At 45.5% G+C, this 25,142-nt stretch overlaps 1 protein-coding gene across 1 annotated transcript in view; it reads left to right on the forward strand.

The window, feature by feature from the left end:
• The first annotated feature begins 626 nt into the window (after positions 1-626).
• ITIH5 (inter-alpha-trypsin inhibitor heavy chain family member 5) overlaps positions 627-25,142 on the forward strand; it is a 70,307-nt gene continuing 45,791 nt past the window's right edge. The window contains exons 1-5 of the mRNA XM_014949153.1: positions 627-839; positions 6,545-6,589; positions 10,836-10,999; positions 12,122-12,229; positions 16,303-16,553. Coding sequence (XP_014804639.1) covers positions 720-839; positions 6,545-6,589; positions 10,836-10,999; positions 12,122-12,229; positions 16,303-16,553 — 688 coding nt within the window. The 5' untranslated portion in view covers positions 627-719. The remainder of the gene's footprint in view (positions 840-6,544; positions 6,590-10,835; positions 11,000-12,121; positions 12,230-16,302; positions 16,554-25,142) is intronic.

Genomic DNA, 25,142 nt, shown 5'->3' on the forward strand with positions numbered 1-25,142 from the left:
TGAGGGTGTGGAGGGAGCCCTGCCCTGCTCTGGGATGGTGGCTTTCACAGAGTTCTCCAGACCAGGGAGTAGGAGAAGGCGACCCTTCAGAGAGGATGAAACCAGGGGGTTTTACCCCTCCTGGGTGAAGTCCCAGCCTTGAAGCCATTGCTCATAAGCCATTGCTCTCCCCGTGAGGAGACACCCTGGCAGCCCAGCCTCTCCTTCCCTCTCCCACTGGCACTGGGCATCAGCCCCTCAGGTGGGCACCCTGCGGCAGCTGCCATCTTATGGGCCCTGCCTCAGCGCCCAGAGAGGTGAAGGAAATGTCTCCTCAGCCCCTGCTGAGGGCCACCACGGGGCTGAGGTGCCAAAACGACACATGGAGACCCCCTGCCACACGAGGCGAAGTGGGGGCTGAGGGTAGTGCTGAGGCTGAGGAGCACGGTGGTGGTTTATGCCCGGCAGCCCACGGGACCCCCCGGCTGAGGGGAGCAGCTGCAAGATGGACACCCCGCGGGGATCCCCGGGCAGCTGGGGAAGCCGCCCTGTGTGGAAAAGGGGCCGGTCCCGAGCTGGGGAGGAGGAGGAGGAGGAGGAGAAGAGGGTGGGTCGTCTCGCCTCCTGTCAGCCTCCTTCGTAGCCCGTCCGGCAGCGCAGGCAGCAGCCGCCGCCGGCAGCCGGGCTTTCCCTCTCACCTGGCGGGCAGGGAGCCCCGGCCGGCGCTCCCTTCCTCCACCATGATCCTTTGGCTGTGGCTCTGCTGGGGTTTCTCCACCTCGGCGGGGCAGCCCGACTCGGAGCTGATGGCGAGGTACCTGGAAGAGAAGCTGATGGCAGACTACAGCATCATGGAGCAAGTAGGTTTTGAAGGCGGCCGTCGTTTGGGAGCAAGCTGGTGGCTGGTGTGTGTGTGGGGTGGGTGGCTTGTCCCCTCTTAACCATCAGGAGTGACACGCAGGGCAGTCTGCTAAAAACTGTATTTATGGCACCCATCCCTGCGGCGTGCCCAGGGCTGGGGTGGCAGCTCATCCCCCGTGGGAGGCTGCTGCTAAAGAAGAGCAAGGAGGTTTGTCAGAGGTGCTAAGCCAGGAGAGGACCGGCACCCTCCCGAGATGAGATGGGTGCCACTGCCCAGGGGGCTGGGTCCAAAGATGGCATCCCCATAGCTGTGCGAAGGAGGCGTTTCGCAGGGACAAGGGAGTATAAGGCAGCGCCCTGGCCCCCCGCCAGGCTGAGTAATTCAGAGCATTTCAGGCTCGGGGGGAAAGTTTTTCTGCCTATGGTCTCCCTCTTGGCTTTTTAACTCATGCTGGATGGAGGGAACCACATGAGCTTCAGCTTGTAAAAATGCTTCTCGACTGGAGGAGGGAAAGAAGTATATTCTGCAAATGAGGGCTGTTGTGTCGTTGTGTGGCTTTAAATTTTCTAGGGAAATAGGATTGAAACGGCAATGAACTATTTGCAAGTTAGCAAGAGAGTTTAGGTGATGATTTGGGAGGCTGTGATTTAAAAGGCTGAGCTTCAGATCTGTGCTCACATCCTTCTGGTCCGTAACAGATACCATGTGTGACTTTGGGTCACTTAGGGCATGGATCAGTGATCTAAATTTGATCAGATCTGAGAGGCTCTGTAGTATCTGAGATACCCTTGTGGGACTGGCAGATACAAGACAGGACTTACGGAAGACCTGTGTCTTGCTGGAGGCCAGGTGGGGTACCCTAGTGTGTTTAAAATAGTGTCTGCCTGTATTGGGCATCTTCTCCCATAACAAGTGGAAGACACTCTTCACATGTACCTATACCCTTCACAGAGTTGGTCATTCAGTCTCTCATCCCATCTAGAATGAGAAGAATCTCTCTCCAGAAGTGCCCATGTCTCTCCACTGTAAGGACCTCAGCAACTTCATTGTCAGTCCTGATAACCGTGAACACATATTCCTGGTTGGGGAATTTGGCATCTTCTGCCATACAGCAAGTGGAAGAGACTCTTCACATGTACCTATACCCTTCACAGAGTTGGTCATTCAGTCTCTCATCCCATCTAGAATGAGAAGAATCTCTCTCCAGAAGTGCCCATGTCTCTCCACTGTAAGGACCTCAGCAACTTCATTGTCAGTCCTGATAACCGTGAACACATATTCCTGGTTGGGGAACTCAGCCACAAACCAATCTAGTTGTGCATACCTGCCTGTCCCAGTGGGAGAGAACAGCTGCACCACTGTTCTGCCCATGGTGTGGTATCTGGGAAAACTCACTTATCTGCTTTAGGGGGAAAATCGGTTGTGAAGCTCAAGCAACTGGCTCCCAGTGTTGAAATAACCTGGCTGATCTTGCTTGAAGCAAATGAGGGTGTTTTCGCAGGAGCTGTGTTGCTGGCAGATCAGTAGCAGCAGTAACTTCCAACAGAAAAGCAGTGATGTATAAATAGAAGTAGTGACCTAGTCCCCTGGGGCAGCCAGATCTAGAAGAGGACATCTGTCCATCTTCATGCGAGCCAGGTGAAGAACAGGCAGGTGCTTCCTTAGATCAAGACACCACACTATAAACAAATCTGTAAGAGATTCAGGGGAGCGTATAGAGTTGTGTTTCACTGTAACATCCTGGGAGGATCTTCCACCCACAAAGGCAAGTACAGACACAGGTCGTTGCAGGATCGTGGTATTTGCAATGAGTGTGGATCAAATGATTGACCATTCTGCTGAGGTACTTGACAAGTTATTGACATTGTTACTGACAATATGACAAGTTACTACCGTTGCACTAGAGGTACTTCTTCTGGACATCTCTTTTTCGGGTAGTTGGGTTGCTACTGCCCAGCTTATTCTCTGTATCCACTAGGACTAGCAGATGGCAACAGCTATGAGGTCACTACTAGCAATTGTCGGGTTTAACAAGTGTTTTGGAAGGCCTTAAAGGCTGATGGGAACTTGGAAATTGTCCCATTAGATGATGCTAATGAAGCTGGCTGGTTCAAAACACTCCAATGGACTGATCAATATCATAAGAAGGAGAAGAGAAGGATTCAGGGAGACTTTATAGCAGCTTTCCAGTATCTGATGGGGGCCTAGAAGAAAGCTGGAGAAGGACTTTTTACAAGGGCATGTAGTGATCAGATGAGGGATAATGGCTTCAAACTGAAAGAGTATAGATTTGACTAGACGTTAGGAAGAAATTCTTTACTGTGAGGGGGGTGAGACACTGGAACAGGTTGCCCAGAGAAGCTGTGGCTGCCCCATCCCTGGAGGGGTTCAAGGCCAGGCTGGATGGGGCTTTGAGCAACCTGGTCTGGTGGGAGGTGTCCCTGCCCATGGCAGGAGGGTTGGAACTAGATGGTATTTAAGGTCCCTTCCAACCCAAACCATTTTGATTCTCTGATTCTGTGATAAACATGGAGCAGGGCTTTGGCAGTAGTCACAACGTTACTTAGCTACTCACTGATGTCTACTGGTCATCCTCAAGACTTTAGAAGGTAGCTTTTGCAGGAGCCAAGTCATACAAAGTCTTCTTATGCAAATAAGCAAGCAAACAAAATGGGTGTGTGGTGGGGAAAAGTAAAACCAGTAACCAAATTTCCATTTTCACCAGTTAGTCATTAATAACCATTGTTACCATTCCATACAGGACAATAGATGGATTTGTCCCAAAATACGATCTTTAGTAGAAAAAGTACTGAGGAGCACTGAGCTCTCATCCCTGCCTCTGCTGCAAGCAGAATCAACTTCGGAGACATTTGTCTGGCTAGTTCTGAAGAACCTACATTGTTGGAGACACTGCAGGCTCCTGGGGTGCTTTACTTGCCTGAACTAACACAGACGGAAATTTTCTTCCAAAATTTAAACTGCAGAGAGCTCCTCTCCTCTCCTCTCCTCTCCTCTCGGTCTGGAGCTCACAAAATCTACAGGCAGTGGAGAATCCCCTTATTGTGCCACTAATTTTTCTCCAAAGCTGGTCATTAAATATATGGTAGCTGCAATAAGCCTTGATCTATCTCAGCCTTGACATACTTTACACTTACCTGGGGATGACAAAAAATCTCTAAATTCCCACTTTTTCATCTCCCATATTTCCCAATCCACCCCCCAAAACCAACCACCATTGAGAATTTTCCAAGGGAGCTGTTTTTCCTTGGTTCTAATTTTACAAGATGTTGGCTGCAGTAATGCAGAAGGAAATAATAAAGATTCTAGCTGAGAAGACTATTTAATTTCTCCATTGGGCTTTCCTGAGCTTTTCAATGCATGATATAAACAGACATAAAATCATCTCTTTGGCAAGGAGTGCTGTTATTTCAGTGTAAATCAACAAAAAGGGCAAATCAGGTGAAAAAATATCATCGCATTCCTCTGCTCTCTGGGGTTTCACCAACATTTTAAGAAGTCACTTGGCTTCCCTTATTGACAAGAGACTTGTGCTCTCTGTTTTGGGGAGGGATTTGATTTGGAGATGTTGCTAAGCTGGGACTTGCACCGTGTGCAGGGAAAAAGTCAGAGGAGTTGTTGTGAAGGGCGATACAAGGAGTACAATTGTGTTGTCATATGTCAAGTACATCGTTTCATAATAAAATCTGTGGCTGAGTTCAAATATATTTATTCCCTTTTTTGCACATAACTGATGATTTTCTGTCGCTGTGTGATAAATCCACAGTACCTGTGGGGAGTTTTTAGGCAACAGATCTGCTGTTGAGGTAATACCAATAAAGCCGATGCTGTAATTATGCTGATTACATTTCGTATGAGGAAATGCTGAGAGACCTGGGTCTATTTAGCCTGGAGAAGAGAAGACTCAGAAGGGACCTCATCAATGCTTATCAATATCTAAAGGGCAGGTGTCAAGAGGATGGGGTCAGGCTCTTCTCAGTGGTACCCAGTGACAGGAAAAGGGGCAACAGACAAAAGCTGGAACACAGGAAGGTCTTTCTGAACACGCAGAAAAAATTATTTTCTTTGAGAGTGCTGGAGTCTGGAACAGGCTGCCCAGAGAGGGTATGAAGTCTCTGTCTCTGGAGATCTTCAAAACCCACCTGGATGCATTCCTGTCCAGCCTGCTCTAGGTGACCCTGCTCTGGCAGGAGGGTTGGACTAGATGATCTCCAAAGATCCCTTCCAACCCCTCTGTGATTCTATAATATTACTTTACACAAGTCCTCCCTTGGAGGAGGTCCACATGTGCAGCAGAAAGGGGTTACGCTTGCTGAGCCCCATCAGATGGGTGCTAGATGTTAACCTGGTGGCTGCTCTAGCTGAAAGAAGGCACACTGGGCTGAGCTGAGGACAGCCTTAGGTGTCTGGGCTTGTGGGCTCAGCCCTCTCCCTGCCCAGTGTCTGTAGCTCATGAAGAGTTCTGAGTGCTCTTGCACAGATGAAGACCACATCTAGACTGGGGAATGGGCTTTGGGTTTTACTTGTCTGAGGATGTAGATGGGTCCTGCGTGATGTGTAATGAGTATCATGGGCCATTTAGGAGCCTTTCTCATCATGTGCCATATACCATGCAATGGGGCAAAACCAGTGACACAAAACCTTTGTGTGACTCTGTAGGAAGCTATAAGGGGGCCTAAAGGAGACATGGCAAGGACTTTTTATGAGGGAGTGTAGCGGTATGATGTGGGGTAATGGTTTTAAACTGAAAGAGGGGAGATTCAGATTAGATATTAGGAAGAAAATCTTTACTGTGAGGGTGGTGAGACACTGGAACAGGTTGCCCAGAGAAGCTGTGGATGCCCCATCCCCAGAGGTGTTTAAGACCAGGCTGGATGGGGCTTTGAGCAACCTGGTCTGGTGGGAGGTGTCCCTGCCCACGGCGGGGGGGGTTGGAACTGGATGATCTTTAAGGTCCTTTCCAACCCAAACCATTCTATGATTCTATGATAAGGGAATACACTTCCAGGGCCAAGACATAGTATCCAGAGCTAGAGCTAAAGGCTGAGGTTCCTGTCTTAGAATTGTAGAATCATTTAGGTTGGAAAAGACCCTTGGGATCATCGAGTCCAACCATCAACCCTACTTTACAAAGTTCTCCCCTACACCATATTCCCCAACACCACATCTAAACAACTGTTAAACGTGTCCAGGGATGGTGACTCAACCACCTCCCTGGGCAGCCTATTCCAATGCCCGACCACTCTTTCTGTGAAAAATTCTTTCCTAATGTTCAGTCTAAACCTACCCTGTTGGAGCTTGAAGCCATTCCCTCTCGTTTTGTCACTAATTACCTGCGAGAAGAGACAAGTACCAACCTCTCTACAGTGTCCTTTCAAGTAGTCGTAGAGAGTGATGAGGTCTCCCCTCAACCTCCTCTTCCTCAAACTAAATACAGAGGGTCTCTTGACGAGTAACATTTGCAAAACATGGGATTCTTCCTTGCTTGTGAGTGCTGCATTCCACCGCTGAGCTTTGATCAGTGGGTCTGTTAATATGGAAGAGATTTAGGTTTTAATTTTAACCAGCGGAACATTTGAACCTGGCCATGGGTGATCAGTCACACAACCCTGTGTCTGGAGTTAAGCAGGTGACACGTCTTCTGTAAGTTGACTAAGCTCTATTAACTCCCTTAACTCTTTGCAGGTTGCGCGCCGTGTCCCGAGGCAGGCCAAGTTTTTGCAGAGACTGGTACGTATCACACGACGTCTTTATTTTACCTCCTGGGAATTGCACTTGCTTTACATGGATATGTGTGCATCCATCCCTGTGCCCAAGAACAAACTGTGTCAGTGGGTGATAGCAGGGTGAGATTCTGGGTAAAAAAAATCTTCATTTTGATCAATGAAACAGGTGCAGGTTCTTCTGGTACTTCCCCATCCATCTTCTCAACCCCAGATTTGGAGAGAGGACAGTGAACGTAAGCCTGATGAAATCTTATCAAATTTGAAGAGAAATGGAGAGTTTGCTTTCAAATTTGAAGATTGATATTGATGCAGAGGCCAAAATTTACTGGAGAAAGGAAGAAAACAAGGAAGCCAATATCTTTATTTTGGCACGGGAACCTCAGCTTTAAGGAGTAAACCTGCAGTTGTGAGATGTACAGAAGGTCTGTGAGATGAACAGAAAACCAGGGAGATCTGGCCATATTGCTGCGCTTTGGCTAAAGAGGCAGCCGGGGAAATTGCCATTCACGGCCAGTTATTTTTTTCTGGCTTTTCTGAGGTGTGGAGTTGAGAACTGGAGGAACTCATTTCACACACTGGAGCAGCCATCCTACAGGTAATAGCTTCTGGTCGCTTTGATCTTTGACAGATATGAATCAGCAGCCTGGAGGAGAGGAGCTCACAGTCTTATTGCCAGTTTATTACTTCTAATCTGAGATACGGTCAATTTGTTTTGATGAAAGCACCCGATAAAGGTAAAAAACACGGAGTGTGTTCCATTTATCTTCAGCTCTCTTCTGTCTTTCCAAATCTTTGATGTAAACAAACATAAAATCATGCGTTGGGCAAGAAAATTTCAGCTCCTAGTTCCTCATAATAAGCAGGACACCTTCATAAAGCATCCAGCCCACCTGCCTCATAGCAGTGTGCTAGTCTGCCGCCTTGGCATTCCCTAGCTTTATTTTTAATAGGGATAATAAATCGCAGTAATAATAATATTAAAGGAATGGTTTGTTTTGCTTTTTTTTTCCTCTGTGCTGCCTCTCGTCTTCTGAAGGCCTTAATAAAGAGTGGAGAAAACAATTTGGGCAGCCGTGCACTGATGGATTGTGCAAGAGCTCCAGGGAAACGCACAAGAATCACAGCCTGGAAGCTGGGCTGGCCTCCAAGCCCCGACTTACCAACCTGTTTGGAAACTGCCTCTGCCCCCCAAATTATGTTTTCTGTACGCAAGGAATGGCAGATCCCTTCCAGGGGTGGGAAGATGAATCGGTTCTTTCATCCTCAGCTGCATGTGATGCCCTTGTTCAGTGTTTTGTTTTCTCCAGCAGCAGCTCCTAACCACCAGGAAGAGGGAGAGGTGTCGAATGGCTTGTTTTCCTTTGTTTTTGCCATTGGTTGTTCTGTGAAGGTATCAGTGCAGGAGCTTGTTCAGTGGGATAGAGAGATATGACAGAGATAAACTGAAGCCAGAAAATAGTAGATTCAGCTAAAAAAAAAAATCCCCAAAGGGATGTGGTTCTTCACATAAAATACCATTAGGCTGTGGAACTCCTTGCTACAAGATGTTGCAGATGCTAAAAGTTTACATGGATTTGAAAAGCAGCTGTGTAATGTCATAGAAGAAAACACCACAGAGGTTTACTAAACACAAGAATACCACCCTTGGTTCAGGAGCTCCTTCAGCCACAAATCACTGAAAGCTGAGAGAATATTTCTGGGTGGTGTCAGTGGAGGTTGGACTGATTTTATGCTCTTCTCTAAGCGTGGAATATTAATCTCTACCAGGGATAGGCCACAGGGCTAGAATTGCCTTTGTTCTCACCCAATGCAACCATTCTGATGTTCTTGTCCTAACAAGTCCATGTCCTCTGTCATATTCTAAAGACTTTCTGACTTCAGATGAATCCATCACTGCGTTCACAGCCTTAGTCTCAGTGTCAGACCTGTCACTGCAGAACCACTTGTATCTCAAGTGAAAAGGCAAAGGGCTGGATCCTTTTTTGCTGTTGAGCTGTCAACTCTGTTTGAACCCACAGCTTATGATGAAATGCAGAACATGGGGGTGGATGCAGAAGACCTGGAACCAAAGAATTTGCTGTACTTTCAGATTCTTTCTTTTAAATCTGTTATTAAAACCTCTATATCTCTTGCTGTGCCACAGGCTATTAGTGATACTGAAGGCTGAATGAAACATCAGCTCATTATATCTGGAAATGGTCCTACAATACTGCTTCAGATTGAAACTCCCCATCCTTTTGACCTTCAGTATGATGAGACTGGAAAGCCAAGCCATCTCAAGGAAAGTCCTAAGAAGAGCAGGGTCTAGTTGTAATCAGCAGTGGCTGAGCAAAAGCCACTAGTGGCCTGAGGAGGGAACGTTAGATCTGAGAAGATGTGGTCTAGTCTAGAGCCATCTCACTGAGCTTTCTGAAATCAAGGAGAGGAATCTCACACTAAAAGTGCTAATTTCATGCCATTGTGCTCCATGTGAGCCAAGTCTGTGTTAAGTAGGATGACCATGGACATGGCAGATCACACATTCTCCAGCTGGTAAAGATATCTATCATGATTAGTTTCAGTTGATTAGATCTAAGATGTGGTCTAGTCTAGAGCCATCTCACTGAGCTTTCTGAAATCAGGGAGAGGAATCTCACACTAAAAGTGCTAGTTTCATGCCATTGTGCTCCATCTGGGCCAAGTCTGTGTTAAGTAGGATGATCATGAACATGGCAGATCACACATTCTCCAGCTGTTAAAGATATCTATCATGATTAGTTTCAGTTGAGACACATTTATCAGTGTCTTTCCAAGCCTTGAAAGTGGAGGCAGGTAGGGCCTTATTTCCAAGTCTATTGATAGTTTTGTGTTTCCACTGGATCCTCATTTTTACGTTTGTCTGGAATTCACTAGCCCAGGAGCTTGGTTAGTTGGATGCTCATTTATTACTGCTTCTGATGCCATCAGCTACTGCAGAAATGATCCTGTTTCACACTTGCTCATACAAATGCTTGCTCCCGTTATAAAGCAATTAGTCAAAATTATTTTTGTTTGGGAAAAAAATCCTGAAAGTGCAGCTGAAGAACATGTTCTTGTCTTCAAAAATTTTATGTGGCTGTGACTTTTTATCAATATCCTGGAAGTTCAGCTGAAGGACATGTTCTTGTCTTCACAAATTTTATGTGGCTGTGACTTTTTATCAATCAACCTCAATAGGAAAAGTCTCAGTTTATTTGGCTTCGTGAAGTTGCTATGTATTTACAATGTGTTTTACTCTTTAGCTTCCTTATGCTTTGTTCAGTCTTTGACTGTTTAAGGCAACATACAGAATTTTTTTTTGACATGGACTGCACATGGTTAAATACACTAGAGACTTCCAGGAAGAAAACTGTTGAGCTCCATGGTGATGTTGCTGTCAAAAAATCATGTTAGACTGGAGAAATGTTCCAACCCAGGACTTGTGCACAAAAACACATTCCCAAGAAGCAGAAATTGGCTTTCAGCTTCCATTGCTACATCGTGTGTCATTCATTGCAGTCTCTGCTGCTTCTCTGCTGGAAGGAAGCCAGTGTGGGCTAAAAGGCTTAAAATATTTTGCCTGAGACATCACAGTGTCAGTGTTTCTTATTAAGCCTCTTCCATCCATTGGCTGAGAGCTCCAGGATGGATTCTCAGCAGAGGAGGACTCAACCTACTTCACTGACAACAGTTTTTCTGTTTACACAACTTACGGATCTAATTGTGTGAATTTGAAGATGCTGCTTCATGTACCATGATCTCTGTTTTTCAAGAGGTCTTACATCTGCTCTCGTGCACAGTCCACAGGGCAGTTTCTCTGACATCAGTTCTGGACCCTATGGGGACATATTTTGGACTTCTCTTCCCAGACCATAAGGGACTGATCCTGTTCCTCTCACACGGTCAGAGCTGAAGGGTGCAATTTAGGATACGTGTGGATTTTGTCAGTGTGTTTCACAACAGAAAGCCTGGCATAATCAGAACTCTCATCCTTCCCAGACCCTTCCCAAGCACTGGAGAATGACTGTGGCCTGTGCTTTTGTGAACAAAGGCAGTGCCATGTTCCTGGCTTACTTTCACAGCTCACCTGAAATTTTAAGTGCAAGCCCACCTTGCTTAGCGTTGACTGTTTTTCACAGGGGAGTCTAATACTCATAGGGTGGTAATTTGCTTGAGCATATTAAATATTAATTGAAACACTGAAGGGGTGAGTTATCTAGCTGTGTTAATGGGTAACCTTTTGATACCTCCAGGAAACCAGGCCTCGGATGTCTGAATTCACTGTGAAATCCACAATCATCTCACGATACGCTTTCACCACGGTGTCGTGCACGATGGTGAACAGCGGATCCGAGGCACGCGAAGCTGTGTTTGAGATGCAGATCCCAGCTGCAGCCTTCATCTCCAACTTTACCATGTAAGTAAGTAGCGCTGACAGCTGGGTGGACAACAGTTCTCCCCTCCCACAGGTCGCTCTCTGAGGTTTCAAAAGCTGGTTAATCTGCAGTAGGACCGTATCGGGGCCTTTTTGCATTTCTTTGGGAAAAATTAAAGCACACACATGATACACTCCATTCGAGACTGGTCATGGCCTCAAAGGACACAGCAAGTCCTTGGATGACAGGTTGCTGAGATCCAAGTCCTCAATGTACATGGGGAAGAAAATTATTCTATTTCCCACCCGAGTGTCTTTTAACAACTTCATTCTCCTCCTTTCTCTTTGATTTGGACCAAAAAATCTCTCCCAGCCCTCAAAAACAGTTTCAATTAAAGTTTCAGTAGCTCTGGCACACCATAGATATTCCACCTAACTCTGACAGTGGGGCCTAAGAAGCTCCTTGTTGTTGCAGGTTCTCTGTGCCATCAGTGGAGGAGGAGACTCGACTCCAACTAGCAGATAGGTTCACTTGCTGCTGAAGGTGCTAGTCATTCTATGTGGATAATAGAGCAAGTAGAGGGCAATCAAGCTCATGCTGAAATGACTCTCTAAGAAATAAATTAAGCTTCTGATTTCAGAAACATATCCTCGCTATGGGCAGATATTGGGGCCACAACATCACACCTGACCATAGAAGATGGGGGACCATCTCTTTTAGAAAGACTTCCATTTGCACTAAATAAGACGTCTTTTGCCATTGGTCATCCAAAATGTATGTTAAGGGCTGTTTCCTTATGGAATCTGTGGCCCTGTAACTCATTCCCAGGGAGAAACATTTTATTTTGGGAGGCAGCTATTTGAGAGCAGTCATCCTGAATATTGCCATGTGTATTGACACAGATGGTGGATCAGAGACCAGACCAAAAAAAAGCCCTCATTGGGATTCTTGGCAATTGCTTTGCTTTCTGGTTTGAATCCTTATGCTTTGGAGACTACCTACTGAACTGGTATTTTAGAGAGGTAAACTCCTGGACTAAAAATGTACTCTGCTGGTATAACCAGCCAGGGAACTTCTAAGTTGGTGGCTGTGAATCCTTCTACAACAAGCTGGCACCGTATATGAGTGCAGAGTGGTCATGCTGACATCTCTGGTCTCTCCAGGAGCATCGGCAACAAGACTTATTATGGAGAGGTGACAGGGAAAGAAAAGAAACCTGGCAGCGATGATAAAGCAAGGGAAAAGAAACCTCTGAGCCCTACAGATGGAAGGTAAGTGTTGTGTATTTATCTGTGGAAGAGTCGTACTCTCCTCCCATCTGGAATTGTCTTAAGGATCCTATTTCTCCTCATTGAGTATGGAGCTATAAACTGCTAATATTAGGAAAAAGGAATTAATTTCTGCTTTGCTTAAGTTACTACAATGCGTCAGCAGTGGCAAAGTCAAGAATTAAATATTGCAAATCTTGCAAATCCTCTGAGTAAGAAACCGAGAGACAGCTTTTCCTCTGGCTCTGTTCCATGTTATACATATTTGTCTTACTCCTCTCCGCAAGAAGTCTTTTAGGACTGTTCCTCCTGTGAAAACTTCCTAGGTGCTCAATGCTTTGTGAAGCATTAGGATGTTTTCTTGCCTGCTGGTTTCACGTATGCATCGATAGGAAATATTTATATCTGACAAACAAAATCCAGATTCATAGGATCATAGAATCATAGAATTACATGGGGTTGGAAGGGACCTCTGGAGATCATCTAGTCCAACCCCCCTGCCAAAGCAGGTCCAGCCACAGCAGGTTGCACAGGAACTTGTCCAGGTGGGTTTTGAATGTCTCCAGAGAAGGAGACTCCACCATCTCTCTGGGCAGCCTGTTCCAGTGCTCTGCCACCTTCAAAGTCAAGAAGTTCCTCCTCATGTTTAGGTGGTACTTCTTACATTCAAGTTTATGCCCATTTCCTCTTGTCCTATGTCAACTCTTCCCAGCACTGTTGGTAGCTGATAAGTTTGACAGAGAATGAAATTCCTGAATTGCTGGAAGTTTCCATGCACCGGGACTAACTCCCATCTTCTGAGGATGGGCAGAGGGAGAGATATCAAGCTCTGCATTGAGGAGATGGGGCACTTCTCCCTTGGCGTTGACCTTTTTGGCTGCTAGCTCCATGGAAATTGTTAGTCGTGCTGAGAGGGCGGGGGGTTTGAGCGTCTGACTGGCACGTTATGGGATGCAATGCCTCTGAAAATGAGCTGAGCACAAGGGAAGAATGTGGCCTTCGTGCTCTGCTGTGTCAGTCTGGCTGTCTGCCCGGGCAGCCCCCTTGTTTCCAGTGGGGTTATTTCAGTGTGCCTCTGTCGGGCAGCCCTTCAGCTTCTCCATTTGACTTGTTATACAGAAAAGTTCACTGCTCCAACTGCAATCCCGACTGCGCTGTTGATAAGGACTGCAAGTAACGATGCTTGGTGCTGATAAGAACTTGCCCCCTTAAATCTTTGTGTAGGCATTTATTTATACCCTCAATGTTGCAGTGGGATTGCAAAGGCTTAGCATCTACTCTGCCCTCTGGGCACATGAAACTCCACCTCCTGAGAAATCAGAACATCTTGCAGTTTTTTATGTCTGTATCCTCGCCGTGCTGTTGGGTGCTAGAGAAGTGGGTTACCCCAGCTGATAGTGAAACTTGTCCACATCCTTGGAGATGGTTTTATCTCCAACTGAGCAGAAATCTGGTGTTTAAATGCTCCGGATGAATGCGGAGCGAAGTGGTTTTACTCAGTCTTAAGTGGAAAATCTTTTTTCAGAAGAGGCAATAGAAACAGTTGTTCTAAATGATGGAGAATTTCTTTTGCAGGCAGGGAAACTACAAAGCAACTTTTTCGAAGGGAGTCAGCAATGTTGAAGTTACTCGTGAGGGATCCGTGATGTTCAGGCAGGAGATACAGGACCATAGACTGGAGACAGACCTTTATTTGTCCAGAGCTCTACAACCAAACTCCCTCTTGTCACAGGCCAGTGTCAGCGTAAAACAAAATGCTTGTTGTCCAGAATTGTGAAGGAGTTTTCTTTGGTTACACGATCAGTGTCTGCTGGGAAGAGAGCACAAAGATACATTGACAGGGAGAGGGTGAGCTGCAGTTCCTGAACTGCACGATGCTCCCTGCAGAGGAAGAAAGGGCAGATTGTCCCCCACAAGAAGGGGATGAAGGAAGGTTTAAAAAAAAAATTCCAAGGATACACTTCTGGGTTAAAGCCCATTTTTTTGGTACAAAAGTCCCTGTTGCTGGCAACTGGCATGTGATCTGCGTTACGTGGGCAGAAAGGGAACTGGGACACAGAGGAAAGCAAAATTCACAAGATGTGGCTTCAGTCCTCGGTGGGAATGATGCTGCCCAAACCTCTGCTCTCTCTGTACCTCAGCTTCTCCCTGTAAAAGGGCAGTGGAGCTCACACCGTGTTTCTCTTGGCCCCTGGATCCCAAACCAAGTCTATGGTTTGGCTGACCTCCATAGCACATTTCAGGTGTGACACTAATGCCAACCATCCCTTAAGTCACAGCATTAATCCCTCTGACAGACTATGGGCAGATTTGACCAGATATGGCTGTTGTAGCTTAGAAAAGCCAGCTCTGGACCTTTTAATCAGCTGCCTGTGCATGTTTAGAAGAGGAAAGATGTGAACCAAAGCATAGAGGATATTGAAGGGGAGGGAGAAGGTATTGAACGGGAGGGAGAAGCTCTTCTGTTCTTTCTCCTTGTACTTCCTTGCAGCGTTTTGCCAAACAACATATTTACTTGTACTTTTCTCCTTTCACTGTTGGAGGTCTGTTTTGTGAGGCCTTGAACAGAGCTGTGGGTCCCTAATTCCCTTTGAGTTTACCTCTTGTGCCTTAGCTCCTTTCTTGTCAAATACGGCCTCTCACCGGGGGATCTGGAAGGACAAAACAAAGCCTAGTGAAATTTTGTCTTCTAGTTGTGCCAGATGGTTGCAGGTGGTCCCGTGTCTGTTACCTGCAGACTGAACAAGGAGGTCAGCTTTTTCAGCTGGTGGGTACTGCTTTCCAAAGGCTTTGGTGGTGAATGCTGTCCTCTCTGCCACGCTCTTTGGGGCTGACTCATCTGGAGCCCACGCGGTTCCCCGAAGCTGGAAAGGAGCTGTGTCCCTGGCATCGGTGTCTCGCTGCCCAGCTGTTGCCAGGGCAGATGCCAGCTGTGTTTGGGCGTGCAGGGTGCAGCTGAGGGTTGCCAAGTGAGCTCAGAGGTGCTGGGAGAACTCCCTCTATATCTGGAAGCTGTTTCCAAGAGAGTTAAGGCTGCAGTGCTGCAGGGAGCCACTGTCCATACAGAACTGGGTTCAGCATGAACTGAAAGTCTTTTTATTTTATTTGATTTTTTTAAAATTTTATTTTATTTTTTTGTTTTTTAATGGGCTGGCATGAAGCTTGCACAGAGGATGTGGGCCTGGGATGAAGCACTTACAAGTGCTCCCAGGCAATGGAAAATGTGAATACGTGGGCTTGGGATGTGCATTATAATGAGGTGCTTGAATTTCCCCCTTGCTTCAGAGCAGGGTCAATGTCTGGCAACGCCGTGGCATCTAACAACCACACATTGTCTCCCTTTGAACTGCACGGCTTTTTTGGGGTAGCCAGGCTTCCCCCTCATCCTGCTCCTCAAACAACCAAGAGACTGTGGGGAAATGTCATGGGGACTCAGATTCCTTCTAAAAGGTACCCAGATGGTCTGACATCATCCCAGATGTCTCCCAGGCAGCTCTTTGACCCAGAAAGGGCTGAAGGCTCTCAGCTCTCCCATGGGAGGGTGTCTCTTCCCATGCTTTGCTCCACCAGTCTTTAAGCTAAGCGGGGTCTGTCGGAGCTAGCCCCAAGGGCCGGTACAAGGTGACAAATCACAGCCAAGCTGGAGTGTAGCTGAGGGATTTCTCCTCTTCCTGCTGTTGCTGGGGGTTGTACAGCCTCTGGAGATCATCTAGTCCAACCCCCCTGCCAAAGCAGGTCCAGCCACAGCAGATTGCACAGGAACTTGTCCAGGTGGGTTTTGAATGTCTCCAGAGAAGGAGACTCCACCACCTCTCTGGGCAGCTTGTTCCAGTGCTCTGCCACCCTCAAAGTAAAGAAGTTCCTTCTCATGTTTAGGTGGAACTTCTTATACTCAAGTTTGTGCCCATTTCCTCTTGTCCTATTCCTGGGCACCACCGAAAAAAGACCAGCCCTGTCTTCCTGACACTTGCCCTTGTTGAATTTCATTATGTTTCTCTGCCTCTCATCATTCACTGGAGGAGGTGGTACTGGAGATGTGTATGGGCTGTGAAGGTGTCTTTGGATTTTCCTTCCAGGGAGAATGGCTATGAGACATTCAAAGCTTCTGTCTTCATTCCTCGCAAGATGCAGGCCAGGTTCCTACTGCATTATGAAGAGCTTTTGCAAAGGCGACTGGGAAAATATGAGTATACAGTCAGCATCCGGCCCCAGCAGCTGGTGGGGAGGCTACGAGTGGAGGTGAACATCCTGGAGAACTCGGGCATAGTTTCACTGGAAGTGCCTCCCCTTCGAAACAGCAAACAGAAAGGCAACGGGAAAGTTGAAGGTAAGGAGAGATTTTATGACCCTTGGTTCTGTTACTCATCGATCCTAAATCACTTCTCAGGAACTGGGCTGGCAGTGCTGGGAGTTCTCCAAAGCAACCTTGGGTAACTGTGGAGGCTGGAGTTCCATTCGCTTTCCTTCTGCTCCAAATGAGGCGTTAAACAAAATCCCAACATTGCATTAAAGCAGCATTGCCTAGGATCAAGGCTGTATTAGAAACTAGAGGACACATCTCATGAAGACAACAAGAAAAATGAACGTTAGCAGCTCATTAGGCATAAATCATTCTGGCAGATTCCAACTATGGCTCTATTTAGAGAGATACATTTTTTACTTTCCGCAGCTCGTTAGGCATAAATCATTCTGGCAGATTCCAACTATGGCTCTATTTAGAGAGATACATTTTTTACTTTCCCTTTTAAACTCTTGCTTCACTCACCTTGTGACAGGTACATTCCACCCCAGAGGTGGCTGCACTTGAGTGACAAGCACATCTCTAAGCATTGCAGGCCACCAGCAATTCTTATTTAGAGCTCTCTCGTTCACTGGCAGGGCAATCTCCAGGTTCATCAGACATCAGATTTCAGGATTATGAATTCGGTGGTGATGGGAATTCAGTCTTATCAAGAAGGCTGGTGGCTTTTGTTCTGTTTTCTATAGATGACTATGTGCTATCTGTGCATAAGCACGTGAGAACTTTGAAGCTTAATGAACATAGGGCTGATCCCATCCAAGTCAGTAGGATTTATTTTTTTTTTCTATTGTCCTTACAAGCTTTGAACTGGCCCTTCAAGGCCTTGCGCTCAGCATTTGAGCAGGCTCTTCCCTGGCTCCACATCTCCTGGGAACTGTTTATTTGAAGTGAATTGTTTTTTCCATCCATCCACGCCAAGGCAGATAGGAAATCCTGCATTTTAGAACATGGGAAATTCCAAGAGGAAAATCCATGTTTTGCCAAAATACTAAGTGTTGTCCGAGTGCCTGCCCTTGCCCCCCAACTGTCCTCCCTCACTGTTCAGACAGTGTGAAGGGAATATTTCCAGTGTAAACTAACAGTGAGGAGCACAGGATTCTGTGATTGCTACACGTTGACAAAAATCCCTCACCAAAAAAACAGAGGGTGAGTTGGAGCTGGAAGTGGGATATGGAGTTTTGTGGGAGTTGGCCCTCAGTTACTCTAAGTGACATAATGCCAGCAAAATCAGCAGAGCTGTCCGTGTCTGCCAGGTAAAGACCCTAAAGCATGTGAACTGGAGTTAAACTGGTTTGCTCAGTGTTATCCTACTGATTTAATCCAAATCACCATGAAAATCAAGGCTGTCAGTGACTTGGACCAGCTTCAGGTCAAGACTCACAAGGCTAATTAAGTCTCTCTGCCGTACATCCATGCATTGTGTGATAAACACGCTCTGCCCCTCATCAGGAGGGACAGGAAACCTTTTTCACCTGTCGGGGAGTATCACAGCGCGTTGTGATGTATGGTTTCCTGCAAAACATCTGGCATTGATCAAGGTTAGAGGCCGACTAAGCAGAGCAGACACACTGTTGGTCTCCTACCGTATGGAAATTCCTATACGTAAATGACATACAGGGGAAAACTCTTGTAACTTGCTGTCCAAATGGCAATTTGTGAGCACTGATGGTTCTTGGCACCGTGCTTCAGATTTGAAACAGCTCATCTAAAAATGGGCCCGAGCTCTAGGATTCCGTAATCCTCCCTAGCTGGTAAAATGTCTATAAAATAGATGTCCCATTGCAGGGTGGGTGACGTGACTGAAGCTCAGATTCCCTGCCCTTTATCCTTGCTCAGAATTCAGTTGTAGACACTTTCTATGTGGATCGAGTCTTCATGGCACTCAGGTGAGTGCCACTCAGATGAGTGTGTAGGGTTAATGAATTCAGTAGCTTCGCTGAGCTTTTTTCTGATCTAAAGCAGGATGAGGAGATTAGGACATTATCAGCAGCCAGACCCCCCCCCAAAAAAAAACAAACCCCAAAACTGGCAAAAGGGTTGCAGAAAAGAACGGCTTGTTTTGGATAGGAGGGATTTATTGCTTGTGACCTCTTCTGGCCAGCAAAATCAATCACATTCGGAGGAGACAACACGAACTTCCTGCCTTCCTAAACACAAATGGAAACCACAAGAATCTTCCTAGGGAGGGCAAGGCCAAGGCAAGGAGCCTTTCACTTGGAAATCCAGTGTGCTCCAGTCGGCTGTCATCTCTCAAGCTTGGCCCAGAAAGCAAAACATCTGAGTCGTTAGATCCTACCTGCAAAGCCTTCTTGCTCATATTGACACCCAAGGACTAAAGAGATCTGCACACAAAGTGTGACCTCCAGAGAAGGCTCTGGGTTTTTAAGTGAAAGACAGGTAAATGGCGTGCCAGGTCAGAGTGGCTGCTTGGCAGATGCACTTGGGATCAAACCAAGAAAAAGACAGAGCCTGATCTCTTCTCAGATTCCTGTGGCTTAAATCTCTTCAGTATTATTTGACTGGGAAGCTTGGCAGCAATATGGTAAATAAGTGGCCAGCAAAGGATGCCAGAGCAGGTGCTGCCATGCTGTGTTACCTGTGGTGCCCCAAAGGAGAAGTCATGACTTAAAAAACAGACCAAATAAGGACCAGAGCCCTGCACGGTGGAAAATGGTACTGCCTGACTGGTTTGAGTATGTCATGGAAACTCCCTTCCTCGATTTCCTGTGTCTACAGACATGTCTGTAGTATCTCACAGTTATGGATGAAATATGAGATTTTGATAAGTATTAATAAATTACCTTGAGAGTATTGGGTGAAATGTGTGTTGTGACATTAAGTCATCAGTTAAATGACATTCTGAAACCATTGTTGAGGGTGGGATGTAGCTTCACAAGTCATTTAGATACTTTTGACTCTGACTAACCTGGATAAGAAATTGATATATTTTTCTAGTCCTGATCCTGAAGATTCAGTGTAGGATAGGAAAATTAAGCTGAAAGTCAAATCTCTTGGGCTCTGGAGCCATCAATAGCTCCACATGATGGGCACCAGCAGTGACCAGTGATCATAACTGAAATGCCCATTTATTGTGGCAATAAATGCTGTTAACAAAACTAATGAAAAAAAAAAAATAATAGTTTAGATGTCCAAAAGTAAGGAGTCCAATTCTGCCTGCTTTTGCCTGTAGGGGCCCAAGACTGGACTTGGTTCCACACAGATTTCCAGTGATTTATGAAAAGTCAAGCTGTGCTTTGCTATAGATAGAGGATCTTGGAAAGTCCTACCTACATCCTCTCTGAATATGGAGCAGAGACAATGATGACAGGTCTTCCCAGGATATTTCCTTTCTCAGTGACTCCTGCATACACAGTTCCATCTGGGAGTTGTATTTTTCCCAAAGGAAGATGTTAGGCATGTGAGTTTTGGAAAATAATCTCTTGGCATGTGCAGGTGTTGTCTTCTGTCACATACTAACCCCAAAAACAGGAGCCATTGAAGCCAATGATCTCGGCCTTCTCTGGTGGCCTCAGAATGGAGCCTTTTTCTCAATGATGTCCTACCCAACATGCTCAGGGATAACTGTCCTCATCCTATTCCTCCAAACACAGCGGTGTGAGAACTAGTCATGGACTTGGGCAGGGAGAGAGCAGGCTGCTTGAGAATGGCTATTTCTCTTCAAAGTCATAGGTCTCAGAAAGGTTTTTGTTTCTTACCACAGTTGTCTAGAAGTCTCCACGTGTTAGTGGAGGATGAACTTTGCATTTGAGCTCCAATCCTGACTCTGCCAGTCTCCAAAATAATTTAGGTCTACTTGTTCATCGTGTGAGGATGACAGTTTCATACAAAAAATGCTTTTTCCTGCTGGGTTTACTTCTTTATCTGAATTTGGTGGAAAGTTTGTCTAAAGGCCCTATTTATTACCTCAGTGTGAGCATGGACCAGCTCAAGTCGCTGGAGCTCATCCATGCTCTGTGCTCTGCAGTATCTCATGGATTTTCCTCTCTCAGTCACTTGTTTGAAAAGAACTGGGCTGATAAATGGAGGAGAGTAATTGTGATCCAAATTTCAAGTGCTGCCTAAAAAAAGAAACCTAGGGGAAGACACAGTTGGTGTATTCAAATATACAAAAGGCTGCTGCAAGGAGTGAAAATAATATCGTGCTATCTGTGTCAAAAAGAGAAAGAATAAGAAGTCAAGGGTTTATAATCCAGAAAGAAAAATGGAAATTAGACATTGAAAATGTCTAACAGTGAAAAAGTGATGCTCTGGAAAGGATTGGCAAAGGCAGGAACTGTGTTTCCATTGCTGGAGGTCTGGAGTGTTTCCAGAACATGTCATGGGAAGGGATTTGGTGTGGGAACACGGGATAAATTAGATAACTTGACTTTCAGACCTGATTTCTGTTATTTCAGGACAAAATAAAGTAATTTTAGACCTTTTCTATCAGAGCATTTTTTGTTCTGTCCTGGAACTGGGAGATGAGTAGCTGTGAAGAATATGGGGGAGCTTCCCCAGCTGTTCTTGTCACTGACAATGACTACATGAGGCAGCCTGGGAAACCTCCTCTCCAGGGGTTCCTGAAGCACTGTCTGTGTTACAGGGGATGACATGTCTCACCTCCAAATAATGTTTTGAGGAGCAATAGAGGAATGCAATGTGGTGCACATGATCCTGTCTAGATTCCACAGTGCTTTCCAAAACTGGATGCGTGTCACTATGCCCGTTTGACAGGTGGGGAAACTGAGGCATGGATTGGCTACCTAACTCAGCTCATTTCGAATTAGTCCATAGAAAAAGTCCATAGAAATGCCAGGACTGGAACTCATGCTGTTGTGGCACAGCATATTGTGCTCACCCATCAATGTGCTTTTGGCAGAGACACACAGAAGTCAAGTCCAAAAGCCACAGCCAGAGATAAGGGGAGGTATAAGGGGACACCTTCTGTTTCCAGTGTGAGACTGACTTTCAGAGCCAGGCAGCCTCACCCACAACAAGGCTTGTTTTTCAGCAGCTGAGGAAAAGCAATGTGAAACCCTCAAATAGATTAGAAAATATAAATGAACTGTTAAGCTATTTCTATGAATTCTGGCCATTTCTCACACACTGACAGTTAAAGGGAATTTTGGAAGTGGTAGAAGACAGATGGAAAATCCAGGAAGGCCAATACAAACAAATCTGATGCTTTGTATATTAAAAACATATTACATCTGTTGATTCATGAGATCAAAGGGCAGCTATAAAAGTGAAAACAAATCAGGATTGAGGTAAAGTCTTATAGAGCTATTGATTTATGACTTTTCTTTGCCAGAATAAGTCTGAACTGTACACAGTTTTTAGAAAAAAATGTCAAAGCTCTAGGTAATCACTTTATAATGATTGTGGACTGCCTTTAAGGTCCAACACTAGTGTCCTTAAGTGATTCCAATGTACTGGCTGGGACCTCTCTCTCTGTATCTGTCAGGATAGATGGATTCGAATTGGCATAGTCAGGGAAGCCAGGATGCAGAGTCAATTCTTGACATTACGGAAATTGAGTAATATCTATCTTCAGCCTCCTTAGTTAAAACTTCTACTTATGAGCTTGTTTCACATTCCAGGTCCTCCAGTTATAATTTATTTGTGTCGAAGTTGGGCCTATGAGAAAACCTTTCCCTGCCTCAGTAGTACAGTCTTGTGCCTTGTCTATTCAGAAGACACTCACAGGATGGCTACAAAGGCAATAGCAAGGGCCACAAAGATGATTAAGGGCCTGGAGCATCTCTCCTATGAGGAAAGGCTGAGGGACTTGGGTCTTTTCAGTCTGGAGAAGAGAAGACTTAGTGGGGATTTAATCAATGGATACAAATACTTAAAGGGAGGGTACCAGGAAGATGGGGCTGGTCTTTTTTCGGTGGTGCCCAGGGACAGGACAAGAGGAAATGGGCACAAACTTGAGTATAAGAAGTTCCACCTAAAAGTGAGAAGGAACCTCTTTCCTGTGAGGGTGGCAGAGCACTGAAAGAGGCTGCCCAGAGAGGCGGTGGAGTCTCCTTCTTTGGAAAAATTCAAAACCCACCTGGACAAGTTCCTCCACAACCTGCTGTGGGTGGACCTGCTTTGGCAGGAGGGTTGGACTAGATGATCTCCAGAGGTCCCTTCCAGCCCCATATGATTCTATGATTCTATGGCTGTAAAAGTAAAGCCAAATCAACAGGGAAGTAACATCCTAGAGTGCTATTAATTTATGACTCTTACTTTTATTCCTTTGCCTGAAGGAATCGACATTGTACATGGTACTTTAGAATAAATGGATAATCATTTTATAAACCCACAAGAACCCTAGTCCTGGCATTTCTATGGACTTTGAGCTGTGGGAAGTCAGGTGAATTAGGTATCCACTCTGTGTCTCCATTTTCCTACTTGTTAAATGGACATAATCATATGTATCTGATTTTGTAAATCACCGTGGGATCTGGATGTGAAGTGGATTGTGTGCAATGTTGCGTGCAGATGTCACGTTGTGTTCCTCTAATGCTGCTCAAAGTGCTTTACAGAGGTGGAGAAGTGTCACTCTATGTTATATAGACAGTGTTAAAGGAACCCATGGAGAAGAGCTTCCCAAGAGTGCCTGCACCTTGTCATTGTGAATAGTATTGTTAATGGGGTATAGCACATAATTAAAATTATCCTAAAGCAGATGTCTATGTCTGGCAATAATTGTTAGTTATCCTAAAGCAGATGTCTATGTCTGGCAAGATGTATCATTCCCATCTCCCCTGACACCCTTGACCTGATCTCCACTGAGCATAACGGGAGCCTGAAAAATAAGCTCAGATGTAGGTACTCTCATTGTGAACACCTAAACTGGAACTGAATCTGGAACAGAATCTCACTGATATTTTCTTTTCCTGGCCATCCCACAGACTTCTTGGGCCACTTTTGGCAAAGATTTGCAACATCCTTCCCCCGCCAGTGTAATTAAGCAGCTCATTCCCACCAATTCTAATCCCATGAGTTGGAATAATCACTGTGGGAGTTGAAGCACCGAAGAAGAACTTCAGTTGAGAATCTATTTTGGTGTGTTCAATAGCTGGTTAGGATTAGGGGGAAAACCCTCAAAATCTGGGGAAGTTTGAGGCCAACTCTGACCTTTGCTCAGTCTCATGTAAGGGTCCTTATAGAGTTCAGAGGGAATGAACAGTTGGCACAGCAGAAGAGTGGAAGGTGGGATTTTGGCCATGCAGAGAGACGACGAATCTCTGTATCCCTCAACTTTAGCAAATGAACACAGCTAACAAGACAAGCAGAGGTTCCTCCAGGGTGCCTCAGACTTAAATGGTTGTCTTTCTCCAAAATGTGCAACTCTCTTCATTGACTCAGGAAGGGCTCTTGGAGATTAGGGTGAGTTACATCTCAGGGGTGCAGTTTGCACGGCTGCACTACCAAGTGCTGGATTTTATCTCAATCAGTAAGACTGAAATTCTAGAAACAACCCTGATAACTCTTTGCTGAACATAAAGGCAGTTAAGATGACTCGTTCAGATGTAGACATTACACCTAAGATGCTTGTCAGATCAAGTGATCAACTACTCAGATCAGTCCCACCTCACATGCCTACAGTTCTTCTGAACGAGTCACCTCAAGAACTCTTTATAATCTATAGGGAGAAATCTGCCGTATGATTCATCTAATCCTAGAGGAAATGGTTAAACAGGTCAAATGAGTCATATTTGCACCGACTGGCAGGATCTCAGGTAGAGGATTTGCATTCTAGATGGCTAGATTTGAGTGGAATAAATACCACATACGTGTCTGAAGTTGTGTGTTCACCCAGAAAGCAGTTTACAGTCACACAGAGAATATCTGGCCTTTGAGTTCAGGGACTTCCAAACTGAAGTGAGCACAGGAATTTTGTCTAAACATTTATACCCCGGATAGCATGGCATTGTTGCTTTCACTTTATAATTAGAGGGGAGGGGTTACGTGGTGTTAAAAGGGTGTTAGTCTTGTTTTTGTTTCAGGGCTCTACCAAGGGCTGTCACTGAAACGGTTCCTTTTCAGAGCTGAGGGCTCTAAGACAACTCAGCCTTTGCCTGTTTCAAAGCCCTGAGGAGGGCTTTCACTGAGACAGCATCACAAAGCTGTGAAGATAAATGATTTATTGAAGTGACAGATACAACAGTTCAAAATTGCTGTTGATAAATGCGCCTGCTGTGATAGGGGAAATATACTACAATAACGCTAGCAAAATAGATGAATACATGAGTAGATGAATAAATGAGTCAGTGAATAAATGCTAATCTGGGAGTTCTTCATCAAGAGGTGAAGGCGAAGGCACAATGCTTACCAAGAAGGTGTCCCTGGCTTGGTAGGGGAAGAGGAGCACAGCCCATTGACTGTTTCTTCTACATCTCAAGTTTCTTCTCCCTTGGAGAGATCTCTCATCCAGCTACCCTCCTTATTGTCCTTTATATGCTAACCTTATCTGAGCCCCTCCCTGGGGTGATATTTTAGCATGATTTGGGTGGCGAGTCAGGTGCTATAGTCGTATATGTTCAGTATGTTCTTCTTTTTGCTCATTGTCATACTTAGGGGTGACAACTTTAATATTAATTTCATGGATAATTAAGCAAA

Source organism: Calidris pugnax, unplaced genomic scaffold, assembly GCF_001431845.1.
Source record: "Calidris pugnax isolate Ruff unplaced genomic scaffold, ASM143184v1 scaffold125, whole genome shotgun sequence".
In the NCBI taxonomy this organism is placed as follows: domain Eukaryota; kingdom Metazoa; phylum Chordata; class Aves; order Charadriiformes; family Scolopacidae; genus Calidris; species Calidris pugnax.